The sequence below is a fragment of the Cyanistes caeruleus genome, chromosome 1 (genome assembly GCF_971803275.1).
Source record: "Cyanistes caeruleus chromosome 1, bCyaCae1.hap1.1, whole genome shotgun sequence".
NCBI classification, from domain to species: domain Eukaryota; kingdom Metazoa; phylum Chordata; class Aves; order Passeriformes; family Paridae; genus Cyanistes; species Cyanistes caeruleus.
Window position 1 is genome coordinate 43,119,415 of NC_141701.1, and position 22,586 is coordinate 43,142,000.

The window sequence follows — 22,586 nt, forward strand, 5'->3', positions numbered from 1 at the left end:
ACTGAACACAAAATGAGGCCATTAGTATATTTTTGGCTCAAGTTTCAAAACACTCAACTCCATATTGTATGACATAAATGAATTGACATAGATTTGTTACATGGAGTCACCAGTTACTTTAATTTACTTCAAGTAAGGATCTGGCATACCAAGTCTTAAATGAGAAATCAGCATATATTTATACCCTACACTAAAAATGATAAGGTAAATATATGTCACCATGAGGTCTTATGTCCCTCTGGAAAAAACAAGTGGTGTAATTTATTTAGGCAACATTCCTTTCTTACACTGGCATGCTTTTCTAACAACAACAACAACAAAAAAGTAAGGAAATTGTAGTATGTGTTTGAAATTATCCCTCATATTGATTTTTTACAAATGCAGAGCAATACCCTTTTGATAAAAAGAGTATTGTCTCTCTGTCAGAAAAATGCAATTGCTCTGGAAGCCTGAGGTTTTATCAACTCCCAGGACTGTATTTAAAGAAATGTCTCAGAGGATGGAGAAATCCCTGGGGTTTTGCCCTGGCTGATCCCTCTCTGGCTGATGAGAGTGCCAGTTCAGGTAGAGGGGCTGACTTAGGCTAGATGATAATTGCTCAGCTACAGCCTCTACATTTGGCATGCTCAGCAATTTTCAAAATGCTATCAGGGCTGCAGCCTGCAAGGAGTTGTTGGAATGTGGTGTGCTGGGGACCTTCAGTCACATCTTCTTCCTCACCCACTGTCTCAAAAATTCTCAAAGGTCTCAAAGGTGGATGATTTGTGTTAAGTTTTCTAAAGTGTTTAAATAGATAATATTTTAGTTGTCAAAAGTCTTTGACTCAGAGTGTATGATGATTACAATTGTTTCCATACACATGAAGAGCACATGTGAGGCACTGAATATGGTCTCTGATCAAATATTTTCATAAGAGTAAGATAAGCCGTGGAAATCTGGGTGTTTTTTTCTGAAAAAGCACAAGAACTTTAAATTTGTCTTTTACATTATGTCCAGAGATGATCTGAAACAGTTCCCACTGAAAACAGTTGGCATTGCCCTTTTACTGAGCTAAGAGTAGGATTAAGCTCCCCATGTGTTATTTGTCAGCAAAAGCCATCAATATTGTCCTGGTTTATATAATCTTAAACTGTGAGGAATCACAACTGTTTTGTGTACTTGTTTTTCCCTTCAAACTTCTAGTAATAGGATACATTTTCATAACTCCTATTTTGCAGTGAATTTAGGCAAAACCCATGCTTCAGCATGCAGTTTTAAAAAATTATGTAGAAGTCAAATGCTATCAGTTGGTCTTGCCTTCTGATTAGAAGCCACATCTTCTTTGTGCCTTTTACATAGAGGACTCCAGTGGTTTTTTTTCACAATTAAAGCTTGAGGCAGGTTTGTATACAGATACATGCTCAAACATTTCTTTTTCCTTGCCTTTCCCTGCTTGCACTGGGCAATTTTGTCTGTATGTCCTTTTACTTTGAAAGGCCAATAAGCCATTGCACTTCTCCCTTATGGCTGTGCACAGCTGGAAGGTTGCACAAAGGTGTCTGTCTTCTCCACAGGGATCCTCCAAGAGCCAAAGTACTTAAGCTCTGGGAACCAAAAGTCTTTTCGTGCCAGGACTTGGAAACCACTTGTTGATGCTGACAGTCTAGTTAGATTTTGCTGATTTGTGATCCACTTGCCATTTTAGGAAGATCATTAGGAAAGTTGTGGAGAGGCAACTTCATCCATTCCTTAGTCTCACTGACACAAAACCAACAAGGAGCCAACCTAATTATCTCTCAGATATTAAGGGTAAATTGCTCTGGCTCTTGTAGCTGGTTTCCCCTCAGGAGAAATGGGAGGACTTGGAGGCCAGTGAGGTCTGTCAGTCCTCTCTGATGTGACCATTGGTGGACAAGAGAAGTGCTTGGAGTTGCAGTTGGCAGGGGTAACCATTGCCCTCCTGACAGAACTCAGAGCAGCCTTGTTTGCAGCTATTAGGCTGTTTCAAGACTCTTGTTCCAAACATATGCAAGGCTGTTAAAATGGTTAATGAGATACTTCTCCAGAGGACAGGATATTTACTTGTGAATTGTTTTCAGGACCTAAGAACTACTTTAAAAATGCAGTTACTTTTCAATATAGTAACCTATCAAATGTTCATGTCACATTTACAGATGTTCTCCTGGTGTAAAAACATACAGGCACCTCAGTCAGAATGTGTGTATAAACAGTCTGGTTTTTTGTATCTGCTAAAACAGAAAAAAAAAAGAAGTTACAATAGCTGCAATAGCTATCTAAAACTCACTGCTTGATTACCTATTTCTGGACCTTCCCCCACAGTAATATAGTAATTAATGTCCAATTAACTCTCTGTCTGGTAGTCCAGCTGATGTATGTATTTTGTATTCTGTGAGTCATTTAATTTGGCTATTTCCTCCATATAAAGTTCATCCCTACTCTGACCTTACACACTTAGCTATCTGTTCACCCAACTGTTTGGTGGCTCTGGCTCAGGGACCTCTCTGTGCCTGCTGTTGCAGTGCTTCCCTCCACATGGGGAGGTCTGTCCTTCCACATGGCTAATTATAGAGCCATAATTAGCTCCTCACACAACTGCATGGGGCAAGCCTTCCTGAAACTGCTCAATATGAGCAAACAGAATGTAGCAGCTTGTGCAATGACCCCTCCTTTATTATGGGCTGGCAAAAAAATCACAGAAGGAAAAGGCTTGGTCTTACAGCACCAAGGTGTCTTTTCCCCCTCCTTTTAAACCTTTTAGGCTAATCCAGCTTGGCTGGAAACATTCACCAAGCAATCTGTGGGTTGACAGAGTCTCTGTCAGCCTGTACGTGGGCTGGGGAGAAGCCTTTGGTCATGTTGCATTTGATTCATTTAGATGGTGAAGGAGAGGTACTTTCTGAGAAGGGTGGATTTCCACCCTTTTTTTTCTCTTTTTTTAAGGCTAATGCAATTCCTGTTACAGAACTGAATGGAGAACCTCCAAGGTGCAATAGCTCAGTGAATGTAAGCAAATTTGCCTTCCAGCTCTCAGCCAGCCACAAAGGCTTCAGCTGTCCCTCCTCTATCATTCCTGGACTGAGCTCAGAAAAATGTCTAGCTTGAGGGTAGAAGGGTGAGGACAGGGGATAATGTTGGGGGCAATATTTCTTGATACAACCAGGAGCTGTTGAAGTCTCTGCATGTTGCCTGAGTGTCTCCTGAGGGAGTGGGATTGGCTAGTCTCCACATGTATTTCAGTCCAGTGGGTTGCTATCTGCCCTCTCCTGATGACTGTCAGCACTCTCTGAAGTCATGTTGGGTTCCTTGGATTCATGATCCTTGCAGCTGTTTCATTTCCTGAAGTCCATTTTCTATAAGAGTTGTGGAATATGTTTCTGCTGCCATATCTGGGTTGCCTAGAGGTGATTTGGGACTGTTTTTTCTGCATCATTGCTTGGTTTTCTAGCCAGAAATGTCAGTCAGTTCCTTTTGTGTGTGTAAAAAGAAGGTGTTTCAGACTCAGTGTTGGGCTGGCCATTCGGGATGTGCCCTCATGTCACAGTAAGAGAAGGTGTTGTGTCTCTGTTTCCCTCCACAGATCTGCAGCCTACCTCCACCACAGCCACAACTCAGCACTGCATCCCAGGCACCACGAACGTCCAGTCCCCTTCCAGCTCAGGTGAGTTCTTTGGCTTAATCCCATTATGTTCACACCACAGCAAATCCTAGCCCTGGTGGGAAGGCCTGCAGACCACGATGGCCTCGGGCGGTAGCTGCGGGACTTTCCCCACACTGCTCCCCACTCCCTGCTGCTCCTTCCACAGGCTATGCCCTCCCAGCTGTTCTCTGCTTTAGCCAGGCCTCTTACCCATGTGCCAGTCAGCCTTCCTGGTCCTTCTGCATCCCAGTCCTCCAGATGGTGCAGCCCTGCTGAAGACAAGGGAGTAGCTGGGGGAATGTCCCAGAGCAGGTGCTGTGACCGGCAAGAATCAGCATGACCCTGCTGATCTGCAGAGAGATCAGAAGAGTAGAGAACTCTTGTCCACTAGTTCATGAGACAGCAGAGAAGGTGCCTCTTTTCCACATCCAAAGATTTGGTCAAGCTGTAACCTTCTGTAAAATCTTGGCACTTGCACGATTGATAGAGGTGATAAACTTGGTGATAAACTCGGTGACATTCTTGGTGACAAACTAGGGGAAAAAAAACTGTCAGATGAGAATATACAATCTGCAGCTCATTTTTAAAGTGCTGAGCGGGTTACTCACAGGTTGGCTAGCCAGGATGGAAGGGTTGAATGAGGTTTTTGCTGTGGTTCTTCTCTCCAGGTCTTCTTTACACCTCTACTCTTGCAGTCTTTTGTGTTCTCAGTGCTACCCTGCTGACATCAAAGTGGAGAGAGGGGAAAGAGAACACAGTTTGTCTCTAAGACAAAACCTGAAGCATGAAGAAACAGATCAAGAGTGATAGAGTTAGGAACCTGGGGCAGTATGTTTAATCCCATTTAAAAACCCAAAAGGTAGGGTTGGGAGAAGTTAAATGGTTTGACCTATATTTTGGCAATGGGGAATTTCTTGCTGGAAAATGCTGTCTGAATTTTCTGTTAAGACCTTTCTCCACCTTCCTCTTTCCTCCTTCCTCATCCTCTTCAAATTGTCAGATGCGTGGCACAGGCAGGTACTACTCTGTTCCCACCGCAGGGATGGAAATGGAATGTCTGTGGATATATCTGACTTTCCTACCTCTGCTCAAAGCTGAGGCAACAACTGTTCAGGCAACACAGTGTACACCACATAATTAATCTCCTGTGGTGGATAGGCAGGATCTCACATAATCATTTAATCACAGACCACTGTGTTTCCTGATCACTGAAAATGAATGATGGCTGTAGGCATTTCTGTGTTTTTCATATCACTTTCCTCAGGCAAGACAGAATTTTTTTCCTGCTGTCTAAAGTAGCAGAAAATGTGTCTTCCAGAGGGAGAGGTGTAGAAGGGAGAAAGAAGCTTAAAAGGTCTAATTCATCAGTCCCTGTTTTCTTGACTTCTCCTGGTACTTGAAACAATACTTTCAGGCACATCTGCTCAGTGTTTGAAGGCAGGAGGAAAAGAAGCATTGACAGATACATAGTATCAAAATAAAGTATTATTGCAATAAATACATCTGATTTGGAAAGAAAAGGTATCATACTTTGATAGTTTCTTTTCTATTTAGTTTTATTGGAGTATGTAAGAATATAGTCCAACCTCTCCTCTAAAGCCACTCATGGGGAAAAAATGGGAGATGAAAATAGGTGCAATAGAAAAGATATACACAAGAGATTTCAAAGCATAAGCAAATGTATTTTTCTCTAAATAAGTGTCACTGTTGAAAAAGGTTGCCTAGCTATTAATGAACATGTAGTTACTTAAGCACATAAAGCTCTTAAAAAATATTTTTTATTCTACATCATTATCTACAATAGTGATAACCGTTTTGAGAGTCACTGACACATTTATTATTCTTTCAGTAGTTGTTAATTATAAGATTGGTAGCTACCCAGTGACAACATACAATTCTTAAGGGAATTTTGCTGAGACGGTTGATAGTGTCTAAGCAATCAGTATCAGCACATCTACATCTGACCCATATTTTGGAATTTGATATAAATCACATTGCTAATGAGTAGTAGTGCATGAAGCAATAACTAGTTCCATTAAAGTCTTGTAATTTACAGAAAAAGCCATTTGTTCCACAGTGTATTAAGTGGCAGACATTTCTAGCAGCTAATTTGATAAATGTTTGTCTAGCACATGAAGAGTGGGTTTTTAGAGTTTTCATATTCAGTCTTATGTGGTTCCAACAAGAACAATTGCACCTCACATGGGAAATTAGGTCAATGTAACTATTCAGAGACAGTAAATCAAAAATATTCCCATGCTAAAGTGTCAATCAGGTGGCCTAAACAAGAAGCAGAAGAACTCTTCTGAAAGAGTTTGAAAGAAAGGGAAAGAGTTTGAAAGAAAGGGTCAGTCTCAGCAATTTGTTTAATCCACTGCTTGTGAGAATGCTGTGCTGTTATAAAATCATGGAAGGTGACAATTTTATGTTATGGCAATATGCACTAAGAGAAAGAAAAGAATCTCTTAATCTCTGTGATATATCCTTAATCTTTGCTTGCTCAGCAGACATTGTGGAACCTGACAATGTTTGCAGTCAAGATTTTAAATAGTCCTGAAGTACTCCATAAGGAAGCAGTATGCTAAAATGTGCAGTAACATCTTGGAGGAACCTGACACTGCAAAATTCATTGCAAAAATATTCAGATTTCCCTCTTTACAAGTATACACTTTCTTGTTCCTGTGAGGACTGGCAGCTTAATAAATAATGTTAAATACACTAAAGAAAAAGTAAAGATAGTTATTAAAAGACATTATGGTGAAGCTGTTCAGCTTTTTGCTAGACTTAGTAACCTGCAGTGATGGCTTCTGGAGATAGATGTACATGAAATGTTTTTAACCAGCTATTTTAAGTTTTCAGAATAGCTCTGATTTATTTTTCTGATTAAAGAGATATGGAAGGTATGAGTAACGTTTAGGTTTCCATGTTTCAGTAGCTGATTTGCATAAAAGTACAAAAATACACTTATAGGTTGGATTTATTCCTTAGTTTTTAAATGACCAGGAATGACTGATGAAGCTACAAATATTTAGTAGCCTGGCCAACCTTTGAGAATCCCTATTACTGCCAGAGAGTGTCTATCATAGCTATTAAAAGCTGAGACCTCTCTGAGTGAGGTGCTCTCCCAGATATAAAGCTTGGGCTGTCATAGGTAAACTTTAGAGGTGAGATGTAGGGGGTCACATAACATAATTAAAAGAGCTAAAATCCTTTCCTCCACATGAAGCATGACTTTTTTTTCCTATTTAGTTCTCTGTCAGCTTCCCTTCCTGAAAAGGCATGGGTGTTCTCACTGTCCCAAAATCATTGCTATGAAACTTTTCTCTGTGTGTGTGTGTATTCCTTTGGTTTTTTTCTTCAGGGGAGTTTTCTTTGAGGGGGAAGGAGGACAGCATTGTGAGTTCTTAAGTACAAGGCAGGAGCAGGGAAATGAAGTAAAATACCATTTTCCTAGTAAATAGAAATAAAAAAATAAACATACCAAGTAGTTTGAAGATGCTGAGTATGTTAAAATTTGAGATATCTTATTTTCTATGTATACAAGATCTCTGATACAACAGAAATCTCCCAGACCAAGAGGATTTCTGGGTTGTAATTGTCCTTTGTGTATGCACACTGCCATCTGGCTTTTTCTAGTACCTTCAGGATGCAAAGATAAATATTCTGCACAATTAAAGAACTTAGTGAAAGTTAATCCAGACATCTAGGAATACAGAGCCAGCCAGATCGTCAGACTATGTAAATAACTGCGACTCTATAGACTTGAAAAGACTTCTTCTGATTTGTGCATTATGGACATTTGGTCTTCCAGTTTTCCTTTCAGTGCAGTGCACCATCAGTTTGTGTAAGGAAAACCTGAGAAGTATTACCAAGAACATTTCCATGTATATTTTACTTATGAGTGACACAAATTGATATCCTATTCTTTCACTTAAAATCTGGATTACCAATGAGAAAAGCCTTTCAGTTACATTTCATACAATGATATGCTCTGCTGCAGAAACTCTGTTCTGCCAGATATTGCTTGTGTGTGTGTGTGTGTGTGTATGTGTGAGTGTTTTTGGCAGTGACATGAATGAAAGTCAAGGAAAGAACATAAAAGTTAAAGTAGGTTCATATGGAGCACAATGCCCTCAATATGTCAGTGGCAGCTTTTTCACTACTGCCTCAATAAATACAGAAGTCTTTAATGGCTTCTTACAAACATCCAGCCCAACTGGCATTATGATTGGTATACAATTCTTCCTTTTGCTGTGTTAAAATTTTATTAAAATATCCTCTCAGCTTCTTCACAGTAATCATTTTCCTGCAGCGTGCGATCACACCGAAACAAATTCACTGAGCTAATTGTGCTTAATTTATCCTTTGTACACTGGAAATAATTTAAAAGTCAGTTCATTTATACCACTGTAAAACCAGATAATACAAATCCTAAGTGCTGCTCGTGCTAGTTATGTAGCAGGAAATCAGATCTAATAGGACCCTTTCTGTTTGAGCAGTTTCTTTTCATAATCCCAGCTCTGCTTTTATTCACTCAATGGGAGATTCTTCATTAACTTTAGTTTTTGTAGGGACATGGAAATCTCCACATTTTTTTGTGGTCACACCTGTGCTGCTGCACAGACATATAAGAAAGAAAATTAAATAAGGTTTATGACCACATTTTCAGCTTCTGGAAATCAGACATCTCTTTCCATTAGTAGTTATGATTGTGACTCTGTGTTTTTGAATCTTAAAAACTTTGTGGGATTATTTAGGAGAACCTCTAGAGTATAAATTAATGTGTTCTGTGTTCTACAATTGAATATGCTAAATTTTAGTATTATTCTAGTCTCTGCTGGAAAACACTGGCATTGACATACATTGTCCTGATCAAATTGGAGACTTGACACTCTTCTTGTAGGAAAGCAAGATACCTTGCTTTGGATAGCTTGATTTCAATTTCCAGGAGAGTATTAAGATTAGGGTCAGGCTACTCTCATCTTCTGCCTGCTGGAAGTACTAATTTGCTACACTGTCAAAATGAGAGACCTGTATTTCCCAGATTTACACAAAATATACTGTTTAATAAGTATAGTTGCCACCTATATTCTTCTATATATGTTAAAAAAAAAGTCCTCAGTCCAATTCTGCCTGTCCAAATTTACACTCCAGGAAGAAGAAAAGAAATGTGTTAAGTGGAAATTACAAACACTTCATTAAAGCTGCATCTTAGCTGGTTAATAACTGATCAAACAGCCAGAGAAATTCCACACAAAGCCAAAGTTCATGATGGCAGATGTTTTGCCAGTCACAGTAACCTGCAGACTGCCCTCAGGAATGCTGTCTTCTTTATGAAGTATTCATGGTCTTGAGAATATTTTTTGAAGAAAAGTGCTAAGCATATTGCTGTGAGCTGCCAGTACAACAGCATGGTGATTGCTTCAGAATCTCTTGTCAGTGTTCTGGCCTTACAAGATCCCTGCAATGTGTTGCCAGCTGTATGCAGCCCTCACAGATGATAGTGCGCTCCTCACTGTGGCAGCCAGATTGTCACCAGCCTAATCTCATTCATGAGCAGCTATTTATGTAAGTGATCAGACAGCGTCAGGCAAGTCATGTGTGTGACCATTTATCTACGTCTGCAAGGGATTCAATCTGGACACATGCTGATTGAAGCATAAAATGTGAAAATAGCTGTCTGGAGAACATAAGTTGGATTTTCTGTGATAAAAATTGCAAGTGTGCATATTGCCATGAAGTCTATGATGGCAGCTGGAGCTGGGGGGAGGCACAGGAGATGAACCTTCTGCCTGATCGCCGTCATCAGATCCCAGGGCAGGGCTTGGGGTGCAAGTGGCTCACACTCTTGGAACATGCCCCTGGAGGGTAATTTTCTGCTGGCAGTGGACTTGCCCCTCATGCTCTGTAAGTGGGGTCTGTGATACATAAATATAAATTGCTGTGCTTCCTGTCAAGGCGACTGGTAACAGTATGCTTATTGCTTATTTCTGCTACTTGCAACTGAGAGCAGGTCCTACTGCTCTTCATTTGTATCTACAGACCTGTGAAACGTCTCTGGCAGCAGATCTGAAGCTTCTTTTCTTTCCCTTTTGCTGTCTGCAGGTCCAACAGATCTCAGTATGAAGAGGCAGTTAGCAACCAGCTCTGGATCCTCCAGTAGTTCCAGCTCCAGACCCCAGCTGAGTCCGACTGAAATCAATGCAGTGAGGCAGCTTGTGGCAGGGTACCGAGAATCAGCCGCGTTTTTATTGCGCTCTGCAGATGAACTTGAAAACCTTATTTTGCAGCAGAACTGAGTCATGTGACCTTCACACCGGCCTGGTCTTATCTCAGAATTTCCACTAATGACATTTTGATTTCCCAGAGCACACACTTCAGTTACTGCACAGTCTTTTAGGAGAGTTAATTACCATAATGCCACACTGTTCTTGATCCATAAAGTGATGTGTTAAGGTGCTTCAAGTGAACTTCGACCTCTGGTATTTCCAAGGTACTTTACTGTGTCCAGCCTATTGCTTTTGTTTTAGTGTGTCAGCATAAATATCGAAAAAGTGGCTAGAAATTAACTCATTCTAACAAGTGGAGGAAACAGAAGATGCTGTGATGTTTTTTTTAAAACAAGTGGTTCAAGATCCAAGTGCAATATTAGTGGAATGTGATACTGACTCATTGGACTTAAAGCTGCAGTATATGGCAAAACATTGCCAAATGTCCTGTTGCTACAGGGCACAATTGCAATTAAAAGGATCTTGTATTTTAAAAAAATGTAATTTTTATAAAAAAAACGAAACAAAAAATTTTTGTTTCCATTCAAGATTTTTCATTTTTACTTTGGTAAACTTTTTCACTGGTCCTGAAAACGTTTTGAGGAGCTATTTTAAGTCCCCCCTTCCTCTCTTGAATCCCTGGCTGTGCCCTTCTCCCCAACTTCATATTCTTTCTACAATGAGTAACTCTTGATGCTGGATAATTTCCTCCCCTGTGTACTGTAAATTGTCATCTATGGAATACCTTCCAAAGGAAGTATGCATTTCCTGCATTCATGCCATTCTCAACTCCATTCTGTAATATATTGCAGCTTTATTAGCAATTAATAAAGAGTTGAGCGTTTTTTAAAAAAGACATATCGTTGAGAAAAAAAAAGATGATTTGATTTCTTACGGTGAGCTCATCTGACTCCATGATCACTGCTGCTGTCTTATACAAGTCCCTCTAGTTGTGATTGGATGTAGATGATGAATGTTAAGAGGTTGCAAGTGACAATCTGAAAATTTGCACTCTTGTGTGTATTTATTTTTTTTCCTTAATTTAAACAAAATTCTTACCAAGGAAGGTCATTGACACTTCTGGTATAATTTGTATAATTCCCAGGCCTAGCTAAAACCTGTACAAAACTGTAAGTGGATGCAGCTGCAACTATAATAATACTCTTCTCTCCCCTTCCCCACTCTTCCCAACCCCTCTATTTCTTATTTTATAATATTGATTACACATTAATGGTGTTTTCTTTGTGCACTATGGCAGGCTTCTTTTTAAGTATATAGGAAAAGATACTTTAGTTTATGCTTATTGTACTATCTGTTCCGTTGTTTAGCTTTTGTTGAATAACAAGTTTCTTGTGCATTCCTAAATTTGCCTTATTTCATGTACAAAATTTTATGTAATTCCGTTTTTGACAATGAGTTTAAGGCATCAGTGATATTTTATATCTACTTGTTACATATAGTTTTCCAAGTAATGACTGTGATTGTGACCAAGTAATGTGCACTTTTTCTTGTAACTGTGGACATTGCTATGCTTTTTCTTTTCTCTAGTGTTTCTAGAATTACTGTTGCTTACAGTTATGTAAAAGAAAAAGAACTTTTGTGATACTGTTGGTGAATATTAATGTGAAAAAGCCTATGAAATATGAGTATTTTGGAGGTACATAGATACACAAACATCTCTAAGTTGTGGACTCATGTTCACATATTTAAATGAGAATTCAAAACCTGAGGGCTGGAATCATTTCCTCTGTTTTGTTTGGGTAAATAAACAGATTTCTGTGTTTAAATACATGATTGTGAAACATTATAACATTTAAATTGATAGCATTTAAAGCTACAACTATTATGGTTTTTAAACAGGGAAAAGGGCCTTCCAGTCCAATTCACTCAGCCCCTCAAACATAGTTTCTCAATATTACTGCGTCAATACAGTAGGATTGAGTAACTAGCGTATATAATTTAAAGTTGACTGGAGGGAAGACCATTTTCCCACTCTACATTTGTTCTTAAAAAACAATTGGATGTCTTTTTAGAGGCCCCTGTTCTTGGATATGAGAATATTGTTGCAAATCCTTACCAGTTGTTGCCCATCACTTGGGAGGTATGTTTGTTTCTAACATCATCTCCCCATGCCCCTGCCAGCCTAATTCTCATCTTTGACCTAGATGTGGGGTTGCCTCAGCTTTTGTCTCACCAGGAATTCAAAAGCCCCTTCAGACCCAAGAGCCTTTTTTCTCTCTTCCACTTTCAAGTATCTACACTCTCTCCAGTCTCCTGCATGTCAGGAGGGAATGAAGCAGGTACCTGGTGCCAGCTCACTGTGTTGTCTTCACACAAAAAAAGCTCTGGTGTAAATGTTCCACAGACAAGACTGGCAGCTCTGCCTAGTTTCCTTGGTCCTGCTGTTCAGGGCAGTGTGCCTTGCACTGCCAACTAAGCAGCAACCAGCAGTTTGTCCAAGAGGCTGTTTGCCAGCCAGGAATCCTTCTCAAATGAGCAGCCTCACCACTTTTCAAGCTCTTTTGCTAAATCCAGGTAAGGACAAGAAGCTAGAGGACAAGGAGGTAAGAAACTTAATTAATTGTTCTGACTCCTCTTTCTTTTCCCTCAGTTACTCTTTCTCTTGAGGGAGAAGTAGGAAAGCTTGGGGTCACGATACAACCTTCAAGGCCCATGACTAGTTTCCCCTTTTTCCAGCTCCATTCCCAGCCTGCTTTGATAGTTCTCATGTCTTCTAATATATGTCTTGTACACGCATCCTCTTCTTCTGGGTGCCTCCTCTGGAATATTTAGGGTCTTCTTCAATCACAGGAGCAATTGATGTCCTCTAAAGTCTCATACAGATACTTAACAGTAACTGTGTCCTCAAGTAGTTTGTCTATACCAATTCCATCAGACAGATAGGAGTTTTTATTCTAGAGCTGTTTCCACCCCTAAATACTGGGTTTATTAATTTTTTCTTTAGAATAATCACAGATTTAATTATAGTTTTAATTTCCTCTTCTAAGAGGGAACTGAAATTCAGACCCATCCTGTGAAGGAGGGTCTGAAAATCTAGATCCAAGCATTGCAACTTAATTTGTCCCCTTGTCCCCTTTGAATCCAGGTCTCGGAGCCACCTACTTTGTGTCTGCTTCAAACCTTCTAAGGCAGTAAAAGTACAAGGGAGAACATCTTGCTCGGGCACCCAGCAACAACCTCAGGGTTATTTCTTTCTCTCATCCACATCTTCTGTAACAAGGGCCTGATTACCTCAGCCTAAATATTGCTGTTAAGATAAGGCCAGTTTCTACCAGTGTGGGTGTGTCCACTGATTGACTGCTTAAGGCTGCCTTCAGAAAAGCATCACCCTTATATCCAATATCTTTATTAAACTAGTGGAAGTTTGGTGCATGTCTCACTACAGAACTTCACCAGTGCAGGTGATGGTCCTTCTTGAGACAGCCTCACATCTTCCCAATTAACTGGAGTTTCTTTGTGAGTGGTCCTGTCAGACCTCTAGCCTCCAGGGGTTTGCCAGGCTGGGAGGGTTGGTGGGGAAATGCCATAATGTCCATAATCTTCCCTACAGAGTTAAGTGCCAAACCTGACCATGGTCTGAGTGTGTTGAGTCTCTTTAGGCTTACATACACACTGGGAAGACAGGCCAGACATCCATTCTTCTTTCCCTGATTTCCAGGGTAGTTTTCATGGACAGCTGTGGGTAATATCTCTAGATGCAACTTTGGGTTGTGAGAATGGACAATCTGGCTAGCTTATCAACTAATCAAAGTGGTTTACTGCTTTCAATGCCTGCTGGGAAACTGGAGTCAGAACATGCAAAAAGAGATCTGGGGTCAAATGTTTTTATCCGAACTGGCACCGTCCTTCCTGTCATTGAAGGATAACACCACCATACCAGCCATGGTGAGTATCAGAAGCTGCAGAAAGAGTACACAGAGGTAAGCAAGTATTTGACACTTGTAAAGCTGTCCATCCTCTACAGAGAATAAATTTTCTGAATGAGGGAAAGCAGGTGAACATGTATGTGACTGTCACTATGAAACTAATTGGAAAACAGAGTTACACTAAGTGACTAGATATTCTTGCTGTAATGGCCCGAGTCCCTGATGAACACAGTATAAGTGGAGATAGGTTTTGTTGGTAAAACTCCACTGAAAATGAGCAATTTCATTTTGTCAAAGTGCCTAGTACTGTGTTAAAAGGCTCTCCATAAATTTGTTGAAGCTCCTCTGAATCTGGCTTTGAAAAGCTTGTGGGGCATTCATAAGGAAGACATGTTTACATGTTTTTCTTTATAAAGAAAAGCTGATCTTCATAGATCCTGAGGCCAGGATCTAGTCCAGGTTCCACCCACTATTAAAAAACACCAATATGTGAAAAAGAATTTTGAAATAATGGGGGAAATCAAGCAACGTAATACGTGTAGTTACTGGATTAAATATGTAAGAACATAAGATGCCTGTGCTGGACAAGATCAGTTGTTCACAGCCTTTTAGTCTGTCTCTGAATCATGTGTAAAGAGATAAAGGTGTACTGGATATAGCAAGCCAGAAGAATAAAGCAAGCCTCTAGCAAGGATGTCTAAACACTCATCCATGGCCTGCAATAGCTTGAGGCTGTGGTGGGCTGTCCCTGGCTGGCAGGTAAGTCCCTACCCACCCTCACACTCCTTCCACACCGTGGCACAGGGGAAAACATCCAAGGAGCAAAAGCGAGGGGAAAAACTGGGTCAAGCTGAGTAAATGAAGAATGAAAAAGGGATGCAGAGGTAATCCTTTATCCCTTCCCACCAGCAGATGTGATGCCCCGCCTATTCCCAGGCAATGGCTACTTAGGACAGGTACCCCATCCCAACTCCCATCCTTTCTGGCCAAGAAATTATGTCATGTTGCATGATATAGCATTAAAAAATATCAGGTGAAAAGAGAAATGAGTTGCTTGAGGCCATGCAACTTGTGAATGGCTGGGTCTGTTGACCCCTTTCCATTGTCAGGACTAAATCAAATGTTGTACAACAGAGTGCAGAAATGGTTTTTTACCTCTACTCAAATTACCTCTTAAATCTCTTTTTCACTACTGAACAAAGGAGCACAAAGGAGCTGGAAAGGCTGTAAAATTACTAACTGCTTTGTGAATAGAAACTTTACATTGTGCAACATAATTCAGGTAATTTCCCCAAGTCTGGGTAAAAATATTCTGTGCAAAATTTTTTGCTCTTTTTTCTAATGATGTCTGGAAACACAGTGTAAGAGTTATAATTATTGTGACTATATGTATAAAACTTCTTTGTAAGTGCATCTTTGCTGTAGTTAGACAGCTATGGCGTAAGGAGAGCTGGGAAAAGGATCCAGCACACAGATATGTTTGTCTTGCTTTTCTTGACTCAGCAGGGAGGTAAATTACAGTAGCTAATTAAAAAGAAGCAGTGTTACTGAATTTTCAAGGTTTTCCAGAAAAGAACTTGAATTAAAGATCTTCCTAATGTTCCCCTGGAAACTTATATCAGATAATTTTTCCTTTTTTCCTGCGAGGCTGCTGTTTTGTTATTGTAGGGTTGCTAATCAGCTCTTGTTGCTGTTTCTTTTTATGCTCACTCATAGCACAGTGAAGTTCTTATAACAGGAAGAAGAGCAGAAAAACTGGAAAATAGGAGGAATAAGTATTATTAATATTTCAAACATGTCTCTGTTTAACTGTTTCAAATTAATTTTATTTGTGGTTCCCAGCTCACAGTGCTTTAGCAACATGAGCTTGACCTATTTATTTCCTCTCATATTTTGTAGTAGGAAGGGAAGGATTTGCTCTGTGGAGAAATAGCTTCTAGCTGAGAAAAAGCTCTTACTGCCCTAGCCAGCGGGCAGCCTTAACAATGTTCATTTGCTGCACCTGATATTTGAAAATTGCAAGCTACAAGGCATGCCTAACTCACAGCGCTAGTCTCTAATAATAAGAGGCACAGGCTATTTTTTAATGCCTCCATCCAATCTAATTAGGCTATACTAAACCATGTATTAATTGATTTAAACAATAAATAAAAGCAGAAATAAAATTAGGGATTTAATATAAATCCTTAATATCTAGCATAGAGTTGGAAAATTTTTCTCAGTGCTACAGTATAAAATCGTATGATTTCTCCTTTTAAAAAAATTACTATTAGTATTGTTTGTTTACAGTGTATAGAGCTGAGATTTCTGCTGCTACTGGGGGGAAATTCTATGGCATAAATCCACTCTCTTGTTTGCACTTTGGTGTCGTGAAGTCAGCATACCCCATTTAGCCACCCTGCCATTCTGCTGCCTTACAAACAATAATGATAAAGGGCTTAAAATCATGGTCAATTAAAAAATTACCATGTAGTTATTGACTAAAGTTTAATATTCAAATACTAAATCATTTACATTACAGTAGAATCATATGATCAATAATGGTTTGGGCTGGGGGGACCTTCAAAGCTCATCTAGTCCAACCTCTCTCCATGGGCAGGGACAACTTTCAAAGCCCAATCCAACTTGGCTTTGAACATTTCCAGAGATGGGGCATCCGCAGCTTCTCAAGGTAATCTATTCCAGTGCCTCACTATCTTCATTGTAAAAAAATGTCTTCCTTATATTCCATGTAAATTTACCCTCTTTCAGTTTAAAATCATTGCTGTCATTGCCCGTTGTCCTGTCACTGCAGACCTTGGTGAAAATCACTTTCCATCCTTCTTATATATCAAAAGGCTGCTCTGGCTGCTCCAGAGCCTTCTTTTCTCCAGGCTGAACAACTCCAACTCCCTAAGCATTTCCTCATAAGTGGGGTATTTCAGCCCTCTGACCATTTTTGTGGCCCTCCTCTGGACCTGCTCCAGCATGTGTTCCTTGTGTGGGAAACTCCAGAGGAGGCCACAATTTTCATTAGGCAGGCAAGGATGTGTCTGTCTTTCTGGCCTGCAAGCACACATTGCTGGCTTGTGTCCTGTTTTTCATCCACCAGTATTCCCAAGTCCTTTTCCAGTCCAAATCTATCCATTCCCCAGTCCATATTGTTATTGAGGGTTGCCTTGACCCAGGTGCAGAACATTGCACTTGACCTTGTTGAGTGTGCTGAGGTTCACACTGGCCTGCTCCATAAGCCTGCTATGTTCCTGCTGGATGGCATCCCAGAGGTTCCAATCTCTTGGCTCACTATTAGCCTAGGAGAGGGCTCTTATGAGTCCTGTATGATGCTACAGAAAAGCTCTCATTCCCAGTGGCCTTTTGGCTGGGCGCTGCATTCCCTATGTTTTTGGGCTAAGAAGTTTTTTGGAAAATCTCTGCAGTATGATGTAGCTTAGGTATTGTGGGCAGCTTGGGGATGCTTCAGTGGTAGCTCAAAACTCTTCCTAAGGCAGCTTGTCCCAGTGTCACTGTCACTGGGACTTCAGGATGATATTTTAGAACCTGAAAGAGAATTCCACTGCCAAGAAATTGAGAGAGAAATGTGGTTACTAGCTGTCTCTCTGTACATTGTGCTAAGATAGTACATTTTTAGGATATAAAGCAGTGAAAATTGATCTTTGCTTAAAAAGGCCCATCTGCCCATCCTTGCTACTATAAAAGGACACTTTTTTATATTCTTCTGTACGGGAAAATGAGAATACTAACAAGGATACTGACTTTATATTAGGCTTCTCTTGCTCCCCACCAATAAGAGGATGCCATTGTTATGGTAATACAGTGTGAATGGCAAAATATGATGACAGAAATCTGTAGGCGGGTGCCTGGATGAGCACCAGGCCCTGAAAGGACTCTGCAGACCCAGATCTGTTTGTCTGAAGTTACTTGAGTCAAGACTCAACTTGACACTTTTTGATATGGCACAATTTTTCTTCACTAAATTTATATTCATGAACTATCAGAAACAGCTACTTACAAATTATGCAGATCTTGTCCTAGACTGTGATAAAAGTTATCTGGGGCCACTCCTGAATGGGGAAGGGAATGGAACCCATTGAACAGAGAGCAGATCTCAGGCTAAGACCTTTGAAAATCCTTTCAAAAATGAGAAGCATTCACCTCAGTCATAGCTTCAGGATTTGGCAAACATCACAAAGAGGGTGCAATTGCCTACCACCCAGTCAGTCCCTGAGCAGTGGTCCTAGCCAGCTGTCCCTCTTTCCTTCCCTCAGGTTTTATGTGGAGCCATATGATGTGTGTTACCCTTCTGTCCAGCTGGGGTCAGCTGTCCTGTTTCTTGTGCCCCTCAGCCTGCTCCCTGCTGGGGTGGGATGAGAGGCTGAAGTATCCCTGGCCACTACAGAGCAACAACTACAACACCAGTGTGTTATCAACATTGTTCTCATTCTAAATCTAACCACAGCACTGCACCAGCTACTGGGAAGAAAATTAACTCTATCCCAGCCAAAAGCTGGACAGTTGATAACACATCTTTAATTATAATAGGTCTTCCAGCAATCACAGCTGAGCTGGGAGGCTTGCACCAAGTACTTTGACCATAAGTTGATTTCTAGAAGGCTGACAGGTCTAGGATGAAGGTAAAAAGCTCATTCATTACTGATTGAGGCTCCTTCAATTCAAAAAAGCGTAAGCATTTGGTTTGGGTGCAACAGACTCTGTGTTCATCCACTGAAACCTGCTAGGTAATTTGGTATGTTCACTTGTAAAATTTAGTTGCCAAGTAGTAGATTCAGCTTGAATGCTAAGAAATGGTAAACCACTCTGAAGTGGGCTAGTTGTGACAAGCAGGCTCACTGTGGTAGCTTTGCTTCATGAATATTTCACTGTTGTTGAATTCAACAGAGACCAGACTTCTTCCCAAAGTATTTTGAGATACCAAAATAATGTAGTGATCTTGTCTCATTTCCTTCAAGAGTGACAGTATGACATGCTGGAGGTGTGCTGTGTAAAACCCACACTTGTCAAAGAGGTTGTATTACCAATTAAGAAGTTTTGGTTCTGTTCTGCAGATGGCAGCGCTTATCAGCCAACGCTCAAGAAAGATTTGGGTGATCAGCTCCTCCAGGTCAGAGGTCCAAAAAGGTTTTTCTGTGGGTGTTGGTGAGTCTGACTAAAAAGTTCCATCAAGTCTTGCCTGACTAGAAGTCACTCACAGGCTCCTTGTGGTTAACCCTGTACCGTGGTACCTTCCTAACCTCCATGCTGTGTTTGTTCTCACACTCCCTCTTTACTGAATTTGCAGGGTTGTAATATGCACTAAAACTAAGAGCAGATTCTTAAATATTTTTATACAGCTTCCATCTGTGCTGAGGAATACTTTTAATGAGCCTCCATTATTTTTTTTCATATTAACCCTTTAAGTATCTAGAAATTAAGTTGTAAACATAAATACCTTAAAAACAAAAGTGTAGTTTCAAAATATGGACTGCAAAAATAATTAAAAACACACAGAATAGATTTACATGATCCCTGAAGTTTAGAGTAAGAACTTTGCTGAGAATATGGAGTACAGGTAGACAAAGGAAGGTTTAGACATTTCTAATAAGACTTTAAACTTCAGTTTTTAATCTCTTACTGAATAGCAACAGACCCTTTCACGTTATGTAATGGGGGTAGGTTTGAGATTATTTTTTGCAACCTTTAAAGGGCTAAGATAACTAAATAAATAAAGCCCCAAACCAACCAACTAAAAACACCTTAAAACTTTTAACAGATGCCTTCATTGGGAGCAGGAGAAGTGTTCAGGAGAAGTCATCAGGCCAGCAATCAGATCAAACTTTAAAACACTGCTGCTTTGCTCTTAACATGCAGTATGCCTGTGCAGGCAAAAGTTTGAAAACTAAACACCCTGTCTGGCATTAGCACCAGGCTTGCTGTTGGCAAGGTGAGAGAAAACTTATGTCACACTGTAATTTGCAGCAGCTCTGAATAGATGTGATCCTTGTTAGTGCAGGCACCTGATGGACTATCTGGCACATCACAGTTCCTTTTAATTGATTTCTCAGAGTAGACAGCCTTTTTTTTTTTTTTTTTCCCAGAAAGATGAATCCAAAGCCATCACAAAAATGGACATGGCTGTGAGTTGTGCTTTGATGTGTGTGACAAAAATATCTAAGTGGACTGCTCTTAGACATAACAAATGTGTGTGGCATTCGTTTTGAACCTCTTTTTTCAAAGGAGAGGTTATCATTAAGTTCTCTAGAGAATGTCACTCGTCAGTCACTTACCCACCCCATTATTAGTGCATCCTGCTGAAGGGCAGGTACCATTCTTGGAATGAGAGAAACTGGTGTATTCCATAGGCATCAAAAAGAAATTTTGGGGGCAATGACAGAGGTTTTCATTTGCAGCACATCCGAAACGGGGAGAGTAATGTCTGTGTGGAAGCCTCTAGCAAAATTAACCACCCTTTTAACCAATGGCATCCAATGATTTAAATAATTTTCTGTAATTATTAGTTTTTATTTAACCACTTTATCTCCCACTTCACCAAGAATTTTCACAGGTTGCTGTATCATGACACCTACTGGTAGAGATAACCAAAATAAATTGATGCAGCTCCTTCTTAATGATGGAATAGATGCATCAGCTAAGAATGGGATCTTTGCTTTCCATTGATTGATGATTACTGATCTGTGTCCATTCACATGGGCAGCACAATCACTGCAGCTTGCAAAAGGAGAGTGTGTGCTCAGACACAACAGTGTCTGCAAGGGGCAGCTGCAGCCTGGATCAGTGTGGCCCAGGGTGGTGTGGCATCCTTGGCTCCTCTGCCCTGGAGTCCAGACAGGCCACTTCATTTTAGCTTTGGCTTGAAGGGATTGTGTAAACGACACCACCCCTGACTGAAAGGTAGAACTGCTGATTAAGGCCAAGGCTTTGGAAAGTTCATCACAGACAAGCAGCTTCCACAGTCATATCCTACAAGGGATATTCTTCACAGACTGCTGAAGTTAAGCCTGAATTTCTTTCATTTGAGGTAATGTAACAGTTGATGGAGTTTTCTGAAGACACCAGGGCTGGATTGAATGTGATGTGAAGAGAAGCAGCAGAACCATGCTTTTAACCTTTTTATATGGTTATCATCATCAGGGAGTTTTGTGGCTTACACACCTTCTCACCTTATATCTATCTGTCCCATCCACACAGAAAACAGATTTGTAGGAACTGTAATCAAGTACTTGTGGATTGAAATTAAAATATCATATTTTACCATATCGCTCCACCAAAGGGTGCAGAATTTTCCAAGGTGTTTCTAAACCAAACAACATCCTGGCATCTTCACAAAAAGCAGGATCTTTCCACTCCTCAGTGCTAGCTCCATTGGACTGTGACTTTTCCAACTCAGACCCATGCTTGTACTTCTATTACTACCAGGAAAGTCGCCTGCTTCCCTAGTGTGTCCTGCTTCATTATTGAACAGACTTTCCCAGTTTGACAGTGCCTCAGCAGTGCTTTCATGTCTCAGGATACGGTTTACCAGCGAGCTATTATCTTCACTCAAGCTTTTGAGATCCAGTCTAGGTTTTCTCCTCTAAATAAATTACCACAACAATGTCACTTATCAAATTGTCATCCCTGTTAAGTTCTTCTGCTGTGCATAAATCCATTTTCACACTGCACAAAACAGAATCAAGAAGCTTTTCCATCAGTTTGCAAAGCTGTATGTCTGCCCAAAACTTCATAAATCATTTTATGTCACTCAAATATGAATGAGAGCTTAGGTATATGGAGAGGGAGGAGCAAAAGGTAGTAAGGATACAGCATCTCTTATTTTTTCTTAGCACACAAAAGGAACTTTTTTCCCTATTGCAGTTTCCAAAGCAGTAAAACAGATGGCACAGGCTCCCAGTGGAAAAAGTACCTTTTGCTTTAACCATTTTTGAAAACTTCTTTGAGATATCAGAGTATTTTTTTTCACATGACTATCCCTTCAAAAGCTGCAGTTGTATCTTGCACACATTCAGCTGAAATTCACCTGGAAGAACTTTTTGGTGTGTTTTTGCATTTGCTCTTAAAAGAAAGGCTCTTAAGCAGATACCCTACAGCTTTGTCAGGGAGGAAAGTGCAGATCTGAATTTTTTGTTAGATCCTTTTTCACTACAGCCACATTGTCTCACTGGCTTGTGTGCAAGGAAAAAAATACCTACAACTTCCTTCACTTATATTTTCTTTTTGCAAATGAGGCTTTGCTTTTGGATGTTCCTTTAAACAGTAAATTACCTCTCACCTGAGATAAGACAAGAAGCAGGAGCCTTCTTAGATCAACCTCTCCTGAGACCTGTAACTGATGTATTTACTGTGCATTGCAGCCAACAGAGCCTGAAGCAGGAACTTTGCCACCTAAAGTCTTGCAGAAAGAGATTGGGCTTTTTTCCATTAATTTACATCAGATAAGGTGGTATCTAAGACATGTTTTTCCCCAAAAAAAAAGCTTAATTGGCTAATTATAGCAGCAACTTCAATTCCACTGTCACCTTTCCTCCTGGATAAAACTTTGTGCCAGTTCACAAAGATAAGTTAGTTAAAAGGCAGTACCTCTTATCAGCTGTTTTGTGGTTATGAGGAATCCTTTCCCAATACCATCCCCTACAGTAGTGCTATTTACAACCTCAAAGGATGGCTTGCAAGTTCAGTGAACAGCCCATTCAACACCATCCATATCCCCATGCACTGGCATTGCATCCATCAGCCTTAACAGAAAAGACAGCTGCCACTTTGGATGTCCTGAAGGTCTTC

The 22,586-nt window shown here is 40.2% G+C and overlaps 1 protein-coding gene across 18 annotated transcripts in view; it reads left to right on the top strand.

The window, feature by feature from the left end:
- The window catches only part of NOL4 (nucleolar protein 4), a 187,709-nt gene extending 176,016 nt beyond the window's left edge, over positions 1–11,693 (top strand). For all 18 annotated transcript variants that reach the window (XM_086889123.1, XM_086889106.1, XM_086889113.1 and 15 more), the window contains 2 exons: positions 3,578–3,658; positions 9,743–11,693. In XM_086889123.1, coding sequence (XP_086745249.1) covers positions 3,578–3,658; positions 9,743–9,936 — 275 coding nt within the window. In that variant the 3' untranslated portion in view covers positions 9,937–11,693. The remainder of the gene's footprint in view (positions 1–3,577; positions 3,659–9,742) is intronic.
- Positions 11,694–22,586: the final 10,893 nt, after the last annotated feature.